Source organism: Pyxicephalus adspersus, chromosome 3, assembly GCF_032062135.1.
Source record: "Pyxicephalus adspersus chromosome 3, UCB_Pads_2.0, whole genome shotgun sequence".
Taxonomy (NCBI): domain Eukaryota; kingdom Metazoa; phylum Chordata; class Amphibia; order Anura; family Pyxicephalidae; genus Pyxicephalus; species Pyxicephalus adspersus.
This window is the reverse complement of record NC_092860.1, coordinates 146,977,905-146,991,917: the sequence shown is the minus strand read 5'-3', so window position 1 is coordinate 146,991,917 and position 14,013 is coordinate 146,977,905. Positions and strand designations below refer to the sequence as shown.

The 14,013-nt window shown below is 37.3% G+C and overlaps 1 protein-coding gene across 1 annotated transcript in view; it reads right to left on the bottom strand.

Annotated features, from left to right (window-relative positions):
* CTNNA2 (catenin alpha 2) overlaps window positions 1-14,013 on the bottom strand; it is a 1,156,022-nt gene that overhangs the window by 67,077 nt on the left and 1,074,932 nt on the right. Inside the window, exon 15 of the mRNA XM_072406902.1 lies at window positions 12,523-12,628. Coding sequence (XP_072263003.1) covers window positions 12,523-12,628 — 106 coding nt within the window. The remainder of the gene's footprint in view (window positions 1-12,522; window positions 12,629-14,013) is intronic.

Here is a 14,013-nt window from a genome sequence, read left to right as displayed (position 1 = left end):
GGGATTAGCCACATGATTTGTGGTAGGTCATCTAAAATCTATATTCCAGGGCAAAAACAAGCAGACAGCACTATACTGTATAATAAATTAGTTTAAATGTATGTTGTTACATTTATACAGAGACACTAGACAGAACAATTAGTCAACCTTCATTTCCTAAAACTGCTCAAAAATAAATAACAATGGTATTTTTGCAAGTATGGAAAAGAAAATAACTTTGTAGATAGGATTTCTCCAAAATTTTAATCTGCCTGTTCATGCAATTGTAAGGTGCAATTGTAAAGTGTTATGTCGATGCAGCCGTATTGAATGAAAAGTATTACTAAACAGCCTAATAAAAAGCAATGAATCCTAATTTCAGCATTCCTTCTTGGCCTGGTCTCATCCATGTCCAAGTGATTTGGTTGAACAAAACCATACAAGCTGTAAGCTGCAGTAGTAGAAGTGGTACATAATCTTAAAGTGCAGTTGGACGGGGTAAATGTTTGGTTTTGTCAGGACCAAGCCTAATGTCTCATGCTCAATAAGCCTCAAACCAAACAGCATCCTGACTTTTTTGTGTATAGTACAATTTCTCTGCCTAGTTCCAGAATCATTGTGTAATGCGCCTGGGCACACAAACCACAACCAACTCCAGATATCCTTGAATGAGGTTTATTCATAAAGGGACAGCACAGCAAGGGTTAATGTCAATCAAGCAAGGTACAGAAGGATAAGGCAAATGCAGGTCAGTAACAATCCGAGGTCAGGGCTGGCAGCAGGCAGAATGGTCAATAACAATCCGAGATCAGGGCTGGCAGAGTTCAAGCAGAGTTAGTTTCAGACCAGGTCACTGAGGAGATGACAAGCAGATAAAGTTTCACATACACAAAGACACACCCAAGCACACTGTGGTAACAGAGGCTATATCGGGCAATGGTGTAAAGGACAGGCTCTCCTTAAATGGCCAGGATGACCAATGACCTTGCGCCACCTGGCACCGTCTGATAGGAGACTGGGTAAATCCCCTGCGGCTGATTGGCCGCAGGGAATTCAAACTAACTATGTCCTGCCCCCGGGCGAGGCAGCCGAGTGCCACGCCCTCGGGGGGTACAAGAGGGACGCATAGTAACACTCGCACCTCTTCCTACAGCACCCCTAAGACGTGCACTACTTTGCCAAAGGAGTGCTGAGAGCATGAACATCATTAACCACATCTAAAGGGATGCAAGGGCTGCAGCCTGGCTGAACAGTAGTTTGGCCAGGACGGATCCCTCCGCCTGCAGAGACAGACAAGCTGCGGGCAGGGAAGCAGCCTCGGCCATGCTGCCTGCTACTGCGGCGTCTCCCTCTGTGGCTGGGAACCCCAGGGACACCGCGTGCTCGCAGGGCGGGTAAGTTCCTTACACATTGTTTTCTTCAAAACTCTCTGGGTTTCCTTTTATTACAGAAGTGCTCCTTCAGTCACCTGTCTTTTTTCTCTACTCCTACGTAATCTTTTCAAAATCCGTACTAATTTTAGGTATCAATTCAAAGTCTAGGCTCTCAACAAGGCCCAATCTAGGGAGAGCCTCCAGACTCAAAAACACTTTGATCCAACATGGGCTGAGCCCAGTTAAAATTACATTTTTGGAAGATCACACACAAACATTCCCTTCCAACCCAGAACACAAACAGTTGGTGCAGAGGAATAAACATAATTAATTCAGCGTTACTGCCTCCTACACTGACCTCCGGCCTTCTCAACAGAGAACGGAAGTAGTCAACTGATTGAATTTCGGGAAGCCTAGGAAATGCAGCCCAAACAAAGGCTGGCTACAGTCAAGCTGACTAAGTAAAAGAAAAGAAAAAGGATTTCACCAATGGATGTCAGTAGTACCTAACATAAAAGGTACAAATTTCTCATTGCTTAAGGAACCCTCAGCAACCTCTGGAGGGACCCTAGTGTTCCATGAAACCCTAGCAACGAATCACTACTTTTCCTTATAAAAGCTCTCTTTAAAATTTGACTCTTTACAAAACCTACAAAACTCAAGAATATTAAGAATCCTGTAATCGAGTTCCATTAGAAAGCGTGACTACTCACACAAATTAGACAAGCCTTGTAATAATCGTTAAATGTGTTTTTTCTTCACTTCCTGGCTAAGGATCTTTAACAAACATCCCTATATTGTTATCTTGATGGAGGTGGCATTTTGTAAGCGATTTCCGTGTCATTAAACATTACGAATATGACGACTCCCTCCACTTATGCATGTAATGAACTTCAGGCAAACTTTCGGCATTTATATTTAGCAATTAGAAAAGCGTGTAGATAAAAGGATCTATTAGAGGAGGGCGATTGTGTCTCTGAGCTGATTTCTGCAATTCTTGGCAGAAAATAACATGCTGTCTGTCTATTGTACAGAACAGCAATTGTTTTTACTGCTGTAGGGACGAAGGCATTGCGGGATACATGGCTGCATACAGTTCATGCCATCGATTCTTTTAAAATAGTTTTATTTTCGATGTTCTACATCTAATTGTCAGAACTGGTTGTCTTTATCTGAAATGCCCAATTGGATAAAGAATAAAATTGAATCAGAAGATCTGGGATGAGATGAAGACTGGCTTATGTACGGCTTGCAGATTTTAGAGAATACTTTGCAGTCACATTAAGACATGGGGTACCATTTCTTCTTTATATGTGTGTGTTCGTCTATACAAATATATACTACAAGTATTTTGTGACTATAGTGAAAGTCAGATTCATTTCTAGATAAATAGGCCCCAAACCATTAAAACAAGGTCTATATAAAAAGAGAATGAAAAAAATTAAACACTGTCTTTTATTCATGATTGTAGCTGTGTGTTTTGTGGTTATAAAATTGATATTTATGTTCCATAGATATAGAATATAGAAGTCCCAGCAGATGACAAATTGGTCCAATACACTTCTAGTCATGTAACAAATTCACACAATCACCGCAGTTCTGAAATCAAAAGGGAAATAAACAGGCCAATTAAGCAGGATGAACTTTTCAAGAAGTCAAACTAAGACACCTGCTGTCACATGGAAGCAAGTAAACACAACATATTTGATGATTTTGGTTGTGCAAATGGGGTTTTTCTATGCTAGCTAAAGCTAATTACAGCTTGTGAGGTCAAACATAGTTAAAGTCTTAGCAGGCAGTATGTGCAGATGAGGAGTGATGGAAGGTACGGAGGAGGGCACCACGTGCATGAGAGGAGTACAGAGAATATGATACAGGGCAGTAGGTACAGAATAGGAGTGTTGAATATATGATGGAGGGTAGTATGTGCAGAACATGAGTATGTAAGCTGTCACATCAGGCACTACATGTAGGGGAGGAGTGCAGAAGGTGGTATGGTAGGAAATATGTACAAGAGAGGGTTGTGGAAGAAATGGTAGCAGGTAGTATGTGCAGAAAAAGAGTCTGGCTGATAAGACAGTGGGCCCCAAGTGTGGGTCAGTAGTGTGGAGGTAATTAGGCAATTATGAAAGTTGAAAAAAAAGAGAAAAGTCAACTGGCAGGGAATAATCCCAAATTCTGGCTTTGTGATTACTTCTGTATGTTTTGACCAATTGTTTAACTCACTTTGACGTACTTTTTTTTCTTTCTCGTACAGGCTTCCTCAAATATTATGTCAAAAAAATACTGAAAAAAGAGATCGAAACTAGGCAATAATATCTAGATTGAAAGGGCCTTTAAATAGGTACAACTAACTAAGAAGGACGTGTCTATACATTTTTATCTAGCTGTTTAGGCCAACAGTAGTGATATTTTTCTCATCTCCCGACCCAAATTCACAATTTAAAAACCTACTATTGGGCAATGTTCACTCATTGAAAATAGCCTCAAACAAGATATTCCCAAGTGAATACTCTATAATTCACAACATCTGTCCTTCTATAGAAAATTACTTTCCTGTATTATTTGCCCTATGTTTATGTCAAGGAATGGACATTCCTTTGCTCCATTAAATTGCTTACCTCAATGTTTTTTTTTTTAGCTTATGCAGTGCTGAACAAATGGTTTGAACACAGTTTTGGAATTTCAGGGTTGATGTATATCTTTTATATTTCTCCCAAAAAATAGGGTTGCCCCCAATTCATCTCTCCAATAGAGATAATAAGGAACTTATAGGCTGGTATTTATATAGTAGGAGGGATACAGCTACAACCTCTTCTCAGTAGGATGGCAGTTGACATGACTCGTGTGCCAGGCGGTGTTTTACCGGCAGGGAGAAAATGCACCAGGAACCTTTTTATGGCTTCCAGTTAGAATGATGCTTAAACGGTTTGTGTATTTTAAATGTGGATACCTAAAAGACCTTCTCCGTGCTGAACAGAATCTTTTTGCATTGTCACTTGTTCCCCATGGCAGTGCCTGGCTTTTCATTTTCATTTAGTTTTCATAGTAGTCCTAAATTGAGAAGATCATCAAGCAAAGTTCTTCAGACCTCAATAGAGCTTGACAGCCAAGTTCATCCATAACTAAACAAGGGGAAAGAATCACTAACGTGCATTCCATATTCAACAGACATTTGACCTGGCAAAATGTTGTTCTAAAAAAGTTCACCCAGGAAATTTGGTTTTAAGTAAGGTGAATCCTGCCCATAAATGCAGAGCTAATCTAAGGATATTTTTTCTATTTGAACCTGGCTAAAGTTTTATGAATGTACCTCATAGTTTCGCTGTGCACTCCACATTTATTGAAACAATAAATATATTATGTATGTTGGGAAATCTTATATACATTCCACCTTTCAACATCTTATGGCCTTCAAACAGTTAAAGTCAAAATATTTATATTTTTTAAAAAAAATCCTTACATTAAACTTTTTTTTTCCCTAGCTTGTTTCGATTTTTTTTCTTTGAACTGGGCGGCAAATGAATTAGCATCTCTCTTCATATATAATTGGAAGGGCGGCCAACTAGATTAGCAGACAGATGTTATGTGACATTAAGCTTAATGTCTTCAGCCGGCATCTTTGGGGCTTACAGGAACTCGGGAGCCAAGCGAACGTTTTTAACGACAGAAGAGTTTGAAAATAGAAAATGCATGCATTAAGCCAGATAGGGTACACAGCAGTAGTTGTGGAAACAAAGAAATAGATGATTCTGTGTTGCCATGGAAATCATACTGTATAAAAAAGAAAGTTGTCAAGGTATTGAGTTTCTAGCCTTAAGCAGCTACTTTAGTATAAAAGTAAGTAAAAATTGCAAAAAAAAAAAAACTTTCAACTAGTTCTACTAGTTACTTATCTGCCATTAAAGAATTGTGTTTTATGTGTTTCCTAGTCTATATATAATTTATATTTACCGAAAAAAACACCAGGCATTATCTTTTCCCTGCACAAGAGTTGAGGGAAGGGATAAGGGGATGGGTGGAATTGCAAATAATACCACCCTAGGCTCATTTTTACATTTATATGTCTATTCTTAGCTGTGCTGTTTACAAACATCTGCTGTTTACAAAGCTCAAAAGCTGAAGCTGAAATTTTCATGGACAACGGAGTTATTGAAAGCAATGATTGCTCATTCAGACAGTATAAGGAAGCTTGATTGGAGAAATAGCGTGAAGGCAAACAGCTTCTGAAAGTAATCTAAAAATTAACTGTAAATAATAAAAAATAAGAATAATTAAAAAAGTAGGATTTATATTAATATGGCTCACTTTCATATTACAAAATGGATTGCACAACAGTAATACATGTTCTCTAAATGTTTTATTGAAAGAGAAGTATTCCTTAATTAAAGTGAACAAATTATCTCTTCATCATTTAGCTCTTCTGAATGTTCTTTGTAAGCACACGACCACCGCCGCACAACTGAATGGCACTGTGTATCATTTCTCCCCAATACACTTTAAAGTCTGCTGTACACAATCAAAAACCTTATATATTTACAGAAGATGTTTTTAAAACTAAACTTACATATTTTAATTGAATAATTGCTAACCTAAATTGATTGTTTCTTTTTCTATAAGCCTGAAGTTTTGCTTTTAAATTGGCTTGTTGTGAGCATATATTTTGTTTTCTTTGTTTAGCTTGAATTTCAATTACAAAAAAGGCTTGCACAGAAGTAATGCATCTTCTCTAAAAGAAGAGTTTTCTTTCATACCTTGCCAATGATCGCTAAGGTATCTAAATGGGTGAAATCACGTCACTTTCCAATAAAGGCTTGGAGCTGGGATTTTGAGATCTCGGCATTTTGCTCTGAAATGCATTTTTTGGGGCGGCAGAAGTTAGAAGAAAAGTGGACATTTGGCTTGCCCTAGAATGCCTGCTTCATTTTTTAATAGCTTCCCAATTTATTGATATCCTCTACCACATATAGACTGTAGGTATTCTTACCCTTCATCTACCCGTACTAAACTCATGGCTATATATGCTGTTAAATCCTAATATGGTAAAGAAATTCAGATGCCCTAGCAATGGCCAGACCCGAAGCCATGACATTGGGGACTACACCACCTTTTGCTCACTTTAACATTTGATGTCTCAGTATACAAGAGCATACAGGGGACATCACTTGTTCCATGTTCTTGGGATGGGAGAAAATTTGGTCTATGAATTTTTAGCAAGCCATTTTTTGTTGAGGGAGTCGGAGGCCAGAAGAACCCTGGACCTTCAGCTTGTCCGGTCTGCTTTAATTTTTCATTGCCTCCTAATTTATAAGGATACTCTGCACAGAGAAACAGCAGACTATGACATAGGGCTTACTTTTCACCTACCTGCACCAAACTGATAAATATATGTGTTGTTAGATCTTGTCATGGTAGAGAAATTCAGATGACCTATCTATGGCCAGACTCCAGACTGGAACATTGGTGAGGATACCACCCAGGGTTTTTTTTTTTTTTTTTTTGCTGTTTTTAACTTTTGATGATGAATATATATAAAGTTAGATATTGTCATGGTAAAAAAAATTTAGATGACTTAGCTATGGCCAGACTCCAGCCCGGGACATTGGAGAGGATACCACCCAGTGTTCATCCATTACTGACTTCAACATTTGATGTCTGCTGTATACAAGGTCATACTGATTTCCCTCTTTTGCACTCCAACTAACTTAATAACCAGATGTTTCCAAAGCCTCATAGTAACCAGGGATTCCCTTAGATGCATGGAGGCATTCTTCAACTGGCTGCCAGCTGCCCACTATAATTTAGGACCTGTTATCTCTCTACAGTTGGATGTATCTTGTATATTGCTATGCCAATAAGAAAAGACAGTCTCATTTAGTAGCAAATTTGTAGTACAATGTATATTAATGTTATGTATTATTCTTTGGTATGATAGCAAGAACTGCTACTTTTCCTTAGCCTCATCCAGGTAACCCGCATAAAGACACACCAAGGTAACCGCACATATACTTTTATTTAAAACCAGGCAATAAAAGCGCACAGAGATCATTGAACTCCTGTGTTGTCTGCCTGGGGTCTAACTGCTATCCTTCCTCCCTAATCAGCTTACGCTGCCTGCGTGTTTATGTGGTACTGTTAATGTAAGTGTCAATTATCACTTATAAGATTTGCTTTTTTCATACGCGCAGCACCAAAAGAAGCTTAAACAGCAGGATGGCTCTGACTCATTACAACTACAGTGCACAGCCACCTGCCTGGATAATGTTCCAAACGTCTTGTTTCTGCTCGCTAAGTCTGATCGTCTAACTCTTTTTTTTTTTTCAACTAAATTTTAATGAAGCATTTTCCCTCTTTTGCTAACGATACAAAGAATGAAATGAAATTTGGAGGAGAATAACACATCACTTAGTGACAATTTGCTGGATGATGCAAATCAAAACAACAACAACTTAATATCGTATTCATGTTGCACACCTTGATGATCTTTTTTTTCCTTTTTTCAGATTCTACAGATATTAGTAAAACAGATGGTGGTATGTGAGAATCTAAATGTCTGAAGGTGTATTTAAGTCCAATTTAAGGCATATATATGAATATTTTATAGCCTAAGCATTTATGTAAATTATATAAACACAGAAGGTGGTAGTTTTGTGCAGAAACCTCCAACTATAGATTAATATGGGTATATGATAATGATAAAGAAAGATATCTAACGATACATAATGCAATATTCTTCACCTTCATCCAACAGTGTCCACAGATTCCCCAAAGGGGTAAGTTCGAATGAATCTTTCCTTTCCCACTCAGGCAGTAATAATTGTGTTAATTAGTAAGGAGTTATGCAAATCACAACCAATCATGTTTAGTTATTAAACATTATATTTTTATTAGTAAAGCTTTGTATCTACTAACAACACCTTTGCTTAAGTGTGTTCTGGGACCTGCATGTTGTGGAAGGTCTGAGGTCAGTGCAGGACTAGCCAGCCCAGAAACTTTAACTCAACCCAAAAAGTACACTCAGGTAGCCTCAGGTATCTCTTGGTGTCAAAGTGCATGCATCTGCAATCAGAAAGTGCATTCCCCTATAATAAGTCATTGCTGTCCTAAAAGAACATTTGAACAATACTACAACTTGCCATTCAACATATAGGAAAACGGAAACAATGGGGCATGGACCAATGAATCAAAGTTGTTTTGCCAGAGTGATAACAGACAATTATATTGGAAAACAGAGAAAGTCTTTCAGGCTAAGAACTTCCTAACAGCTACAAATGGTTTTCTGTTTCAAGGCATGTGCTTCTTTTCAATGCAGAACTTTACATTTTACATTCTGTTAAAATGGGCTTGATTAAAATGTGAGACCAAATAAATATGGTTTTCAATAGGATGATATTCTGAAGTAGTCCAATAAATCCACAAAGAAATAACTTGAAATATAGGGTTATAGACTGGCCTTTTACATCTAAATGAGAATAGCAAATAGCTACCTAATGCAGTGTTGCTACCAATGCATGCATCTTTGTTATGTCTAGAGGAAAAATAAAGCATTGATACCTACAGAAACCCTTTGCTGAATGGTGGGAAGCATCTACTTGTTTGTGTTTTTACCACTCAATCACATCTTATAATTATATCAGGGCATAAATGAAGCCTCAGTGACATGAATAAACCAAATGGGTAATATCACAAATGTCTATTTTTAGCCCTGACGAAGGGGATTCAGTTCCCTGAAGCGTGTTGGTTTTCCTGTAATCCTTAATAAACATTCCAAATAAAAAGTGTTGTGGTATAATAAGATCATTAGGATAGAGTTAAATGCTCACATTTCTTTTGCTTTAGGCCTATAGAGTCAAATTTAGTCAGGTGTCTACCAACTTATGGCCATATAGCATTTAAAATTAGAGTTTTGGAATGTTACACAAATCCAATTTGTAATTCAAAATGTCGTCCTTTTTACATTTCAAATTCCATTTATTACCACGGCTTGTTATTTTTAAGCTTTTCTGCATCTAACAGTTAGAAGTGTACACAACAGAAATGAATCAGCACAGAGTCAAGGAAAGTGGGTCTTTTAACATCTTCTCAGAGAAAGGAACATGCAAAGGCATGAAGGGGATTTCACAAAAAACTTGAGGACTTCAGAGAAATATTAGTTATTGATTAAATCTGCCACACAAGGTGTTGAGAGCTCTTTGCTTGACAGGTACATCAGAAACACTAATTCTAGTGTTCCAAATCTTCAATTATACTAGGAATGAGCTCAAAATACAACTACTCTGTACTTGTTTTTGGCCTTGGATTTAAACAGAAACCATCACATAATAAAACCTTAATAAAAATAAAATATAGTTTGACTCATATTCACAATGGTGTATTGTTAACCTACAGAGTTTTGAGCTTTGAGAGAACAGGAAGGAAACTAAGCAGAAGTTACAAATAAAGCCATGAGCATAAGGTGATATTTTGATTTCTTGAACATAATAAAGACTTTTTAGATGAGGGTTATATATGAGTACAGTCCTGTGGTTAAGCATCATGATAATTGGTTTACATCTCCATACTTATATTAACCTTCTGTGTTTATCTGAATGACTAAATACCTAGTATTGTACATATAAATAAAAGGTTCACTGGTTGGCGAAAATTCAATATATTGCATTAAATACCCATATGCCAAATCCCAAATATAGACCAAATCGATATGTGGAGAGAAACGGGACTTTAACGGCATATAAAAAACTCTTAAAATATTTTATTGGTACATCATATTAAAAAGTTAAGTAGGAGACATTGATTTTGATGTTAGACAATAATTTGTCATAAAAAGACCAACATATTTTACTTAGCTGAATGTTATCAGTGAAATCTGTGTATGTTCCAAGGAGCCACAATGTTTGTAGTCTATTTAACTGTCAGTTTAAGATTCTGATTCACCAAAATATATCAAATTATTGTCTGTCCAACATCCCCTAAGTTATATACGTTATTTGATATAGGGTTGTCGGTTTAAATGAAATATACAGCTCAGTAAAGTATCCTGTAGGAACTGTGACTTTAATCTGAAATGACTCACTATAATAAACTCTATAGGTCTCACCATTTGGTTGCTGCTTCCTGTTTATTGGCACTCATCGCCCTTCTGTGCTCCTTTCCTGTGTGAACCTGCTTTGGCACTTGGAAAGTGATACTAGAGTTTGATTTGATTCTGTATTATTATATTTACTAATGAGTATTAAAGTATATTAAAGACAGTTATAAAATGAACTATTAAGCAAATTTGCAGGATTTTCATGTTATATTTGTTGAATTTGAAGACTTATTAAGCCTCATCCTGAAAAAGTGGTGTTACACCAAGAAACGCGTCGATGACACACTGGCACTTCTTGTGAGACTTGCTATAATGTTTCATCTATGTATTTATATTGATCCTTTTTTGTAAAAGTGGATGTATATCTGTATATTGTAATATAGGGGCACAGTGGGACGTTGCAAAAATCAATGTCTCCTACATTATTTTTTAATATGATGTACCAATGAAATATTTTAAGAGTTTTATATATGCCGCTAAAGTCCTGTTTCTCTGCACATATCGATTTAAATACCTAGTATTACCGAATCGTTACCTTCTGTATAATGTAAGCCCTGGTTCCTGTTTGTGGCCTCAGAGCCACATTCTGCAATATGAGGGAAAGTTGTGGAGGAGGCATGGTGCAGGATCATGTAAGAAGAGGCTGCAGGTCAAATTGAAGAGTAAACTTCTGACTATGGTGGTTGGACTTTTTGAAAAACTGAATCAGACCCGGTTCCAATTATGGCTATGTGCTGCGTTGCCAAAAATACCACTCTGTACAAAAATTGGTTCATGTTGTGCTTTGTGGTATGTTACATTAGGGTGGAGTTTGGGAGGCAATTAAGAATAAATAGAAACCTAGCACACCAACGCATGTGACGCTCATGCTATGCTTAGCAGTAAGGTGCACATTTCTGCATGTAAATGCTTTAATTATCACAATGCGCTAGAAGTAACATGATTTCTCATTCTTAATTCACAAAGTTAAAATATACCTAGGAGACGTGCGCTCCCCATGAAATGAACACTGTATTCACAATGGTTACCCAACAGGAGTATATTTATTTATTTAAAATTGTAATAATCTTTCCTTGATGGAAATCCTCTGTTTATTAATCCAATTAAAGCTTTGTTTGCTAATGAGACAGGTTCATGACAACAAACAAAACTCCACTGAATTATTAATCAGAGGCTTTCCATTGAGAAAGAAATGTTAGTATTTAGGATTAACAATGCAAGTGTTCCTACACTGATAGGTAACACCAAGGCTTGTAAAGATGTTCAATGATCGTTCCTGGTAACAGTTGGAATGAGCAGATAGTTCTGTTGAGTGGAGAAGGGAGAGGGTAGAAGAGTTAGTGGAGCTCTGTTAAGGGGTTAATAAAAGCAGTCATTAGGGTAGGGTTGTTTTGTTATCCAGCATGGCGGATTGCTAAACACAACCATTGGACACTTGCATTGATGCCAGATTTTATACGACACTCAATGACCGATCACCCCAGGTGACAAAACTTTAAGCTCTTTATGGAGCTCATCAATTGGGTCATTTTGTTGATATAGTATATATTTTTAGCCAAGCACATTTCCTATTTTTGGGCAAAATAGGAGTCTATGACGTGTATTGGTTTATTGCATACTTTGTGCTATTTGGGGGTATCTATCTTTGAGACAGCACGTGCAGTTCTGTAAGAAACCAGTGACATTCTCTGAGTTTGGCATTTTCTTTCTATATATTTTCAGATGACAATGCTAACACACCAGGATCAGGACCCTTTTTTTTCCCAAACATTTATGTTATATGAATTGAGCTGTCCTTAGAATGTTTTCTTCCTGTGATTGATTGAAACAGCTCCAGCAATGGACCACAAACTCCCCCATGTTGAAATTGTTGCTAAAGGTTGTGTTATATGGTTAAATGTTATATTTTAATAGAAAAAGTAAACTGTCTTTTGTGTTAGTTAATTTTGCATTTCCTTAATGTAACCAAAATGAGCCTTTTACTGTCAATATCTACACAGGTTTGCATCTGGTTGGTTGAAATGGGACACTTTAGACATTTTTATTAACTAAAGATTTGCTCATTTGCCACCCCTGTCTCACCTGATCAGCAACGGCTCGTGCCAGCTTGTCCATCCTGGAGCCGGCTTCAGCAATCTTCTTGGCAGCGTTAATCACATCGGATGTGTTCTTTAGCGGACCTTTCCCTCTGCAAAAGAAAACAGTTTAATTGCAATTCATTTAAAGAACTAAAATAAGCACCTGATCTGAACTACCTTATTCATCGATCGCCCCCTTCTCACCGTTGTATAAATGATTGGTAATTTACTGTGAGTTCACCTCTTAACGGCACGCTGGAGAAGGAGGAAACCTGCCAGCTTCCGCTCTTATCTGAATTTCCTCGCCAGCAATTTAGTTTGATGGCTTCTTCCAGCTCATGAATTATATTTAATAGTATGTACATTTTTAAGTGCTCATTAAGGAGACAGACCTGCTGAATACAAACGTTGAAGAAGACTAAGTCACTTCTAGAGGTTGCTGGGTCCAGTGAGCACAAAAGTATGTGGGCTAATGTCCTCTCCATCACACCAGCTGGCATTGGCCACCATCCAATCACTGATTGTTCAATACGTGCACCTATCTATCGATCAAACTTGTCATGTCATTAAATGCTTATTAAATGTTTCTAAGTTAATGGAAATGGCTGTTTGAGGAGGTATGTTGGTCTTGTAATGTACACCTTATCAAAAAAGAAACAGTGTAGTGAGTGTGACCTCTAATTGAGGGAGTTTAAACATTTTTTGAAAAATATATACATGAGAAACGCTAGTAATTAATACACTTAAGAACCTTTAAATACGTCAAATAACTCAACCTTTTTTAGGCATTACTGTCTTATCAATGTATGTTGTTTGGTGAAACCAGAATTTATCTGAATACAGTTTTCTGCAATCTGACTGGCCAATATATGATCTGATTGCATCTCAATTAAAAAATGCTTTCTCCAGATGAAACGATGGCAAGATGACGGAGAAACAGGAAGATCACAAGGATGACATGGGTTATAGCCAATTCTAGATATTTGCATATGCATAGATGTGACAATGGATAAGCCTGCTGATATCAGTCAAAGCTTTGTCCACCAGTCAAGAATCAAAAATATCTATATAAATATACCAGTTGTGTTGGTATATCACAACATGGCTTAGGATCTGAATGCATTTTAGGTGGGTCAATGGGTATTTTTACTGTCCTTCACATTCCTTTTTTTTTGCCATGGCATACATTTTTAAGCGTAAAGTCCTAAAACCTATACTTGCCCATACTGGAGACTGTTGACTAAAAGTAAGTTTTTGCTTTAAGAATTTAGAGCATGTGTTCCAGAAGCACTTTTATCAGGTTACAAGAAGGTCAATTGCTTGGTGGAATGCACCACTGAATCCAACCTGAATGATCTCAGCCACATCTCAAGCAGGCATCATCAACACAAACCCAAAGACCCATTGACCATTAAAGTCATGGTAAGGGTACTTGAAAAAAAACAGAAAAAAGTTGCTGTATCTACCGTACTTTGTTTATGGTTCACAATGACCC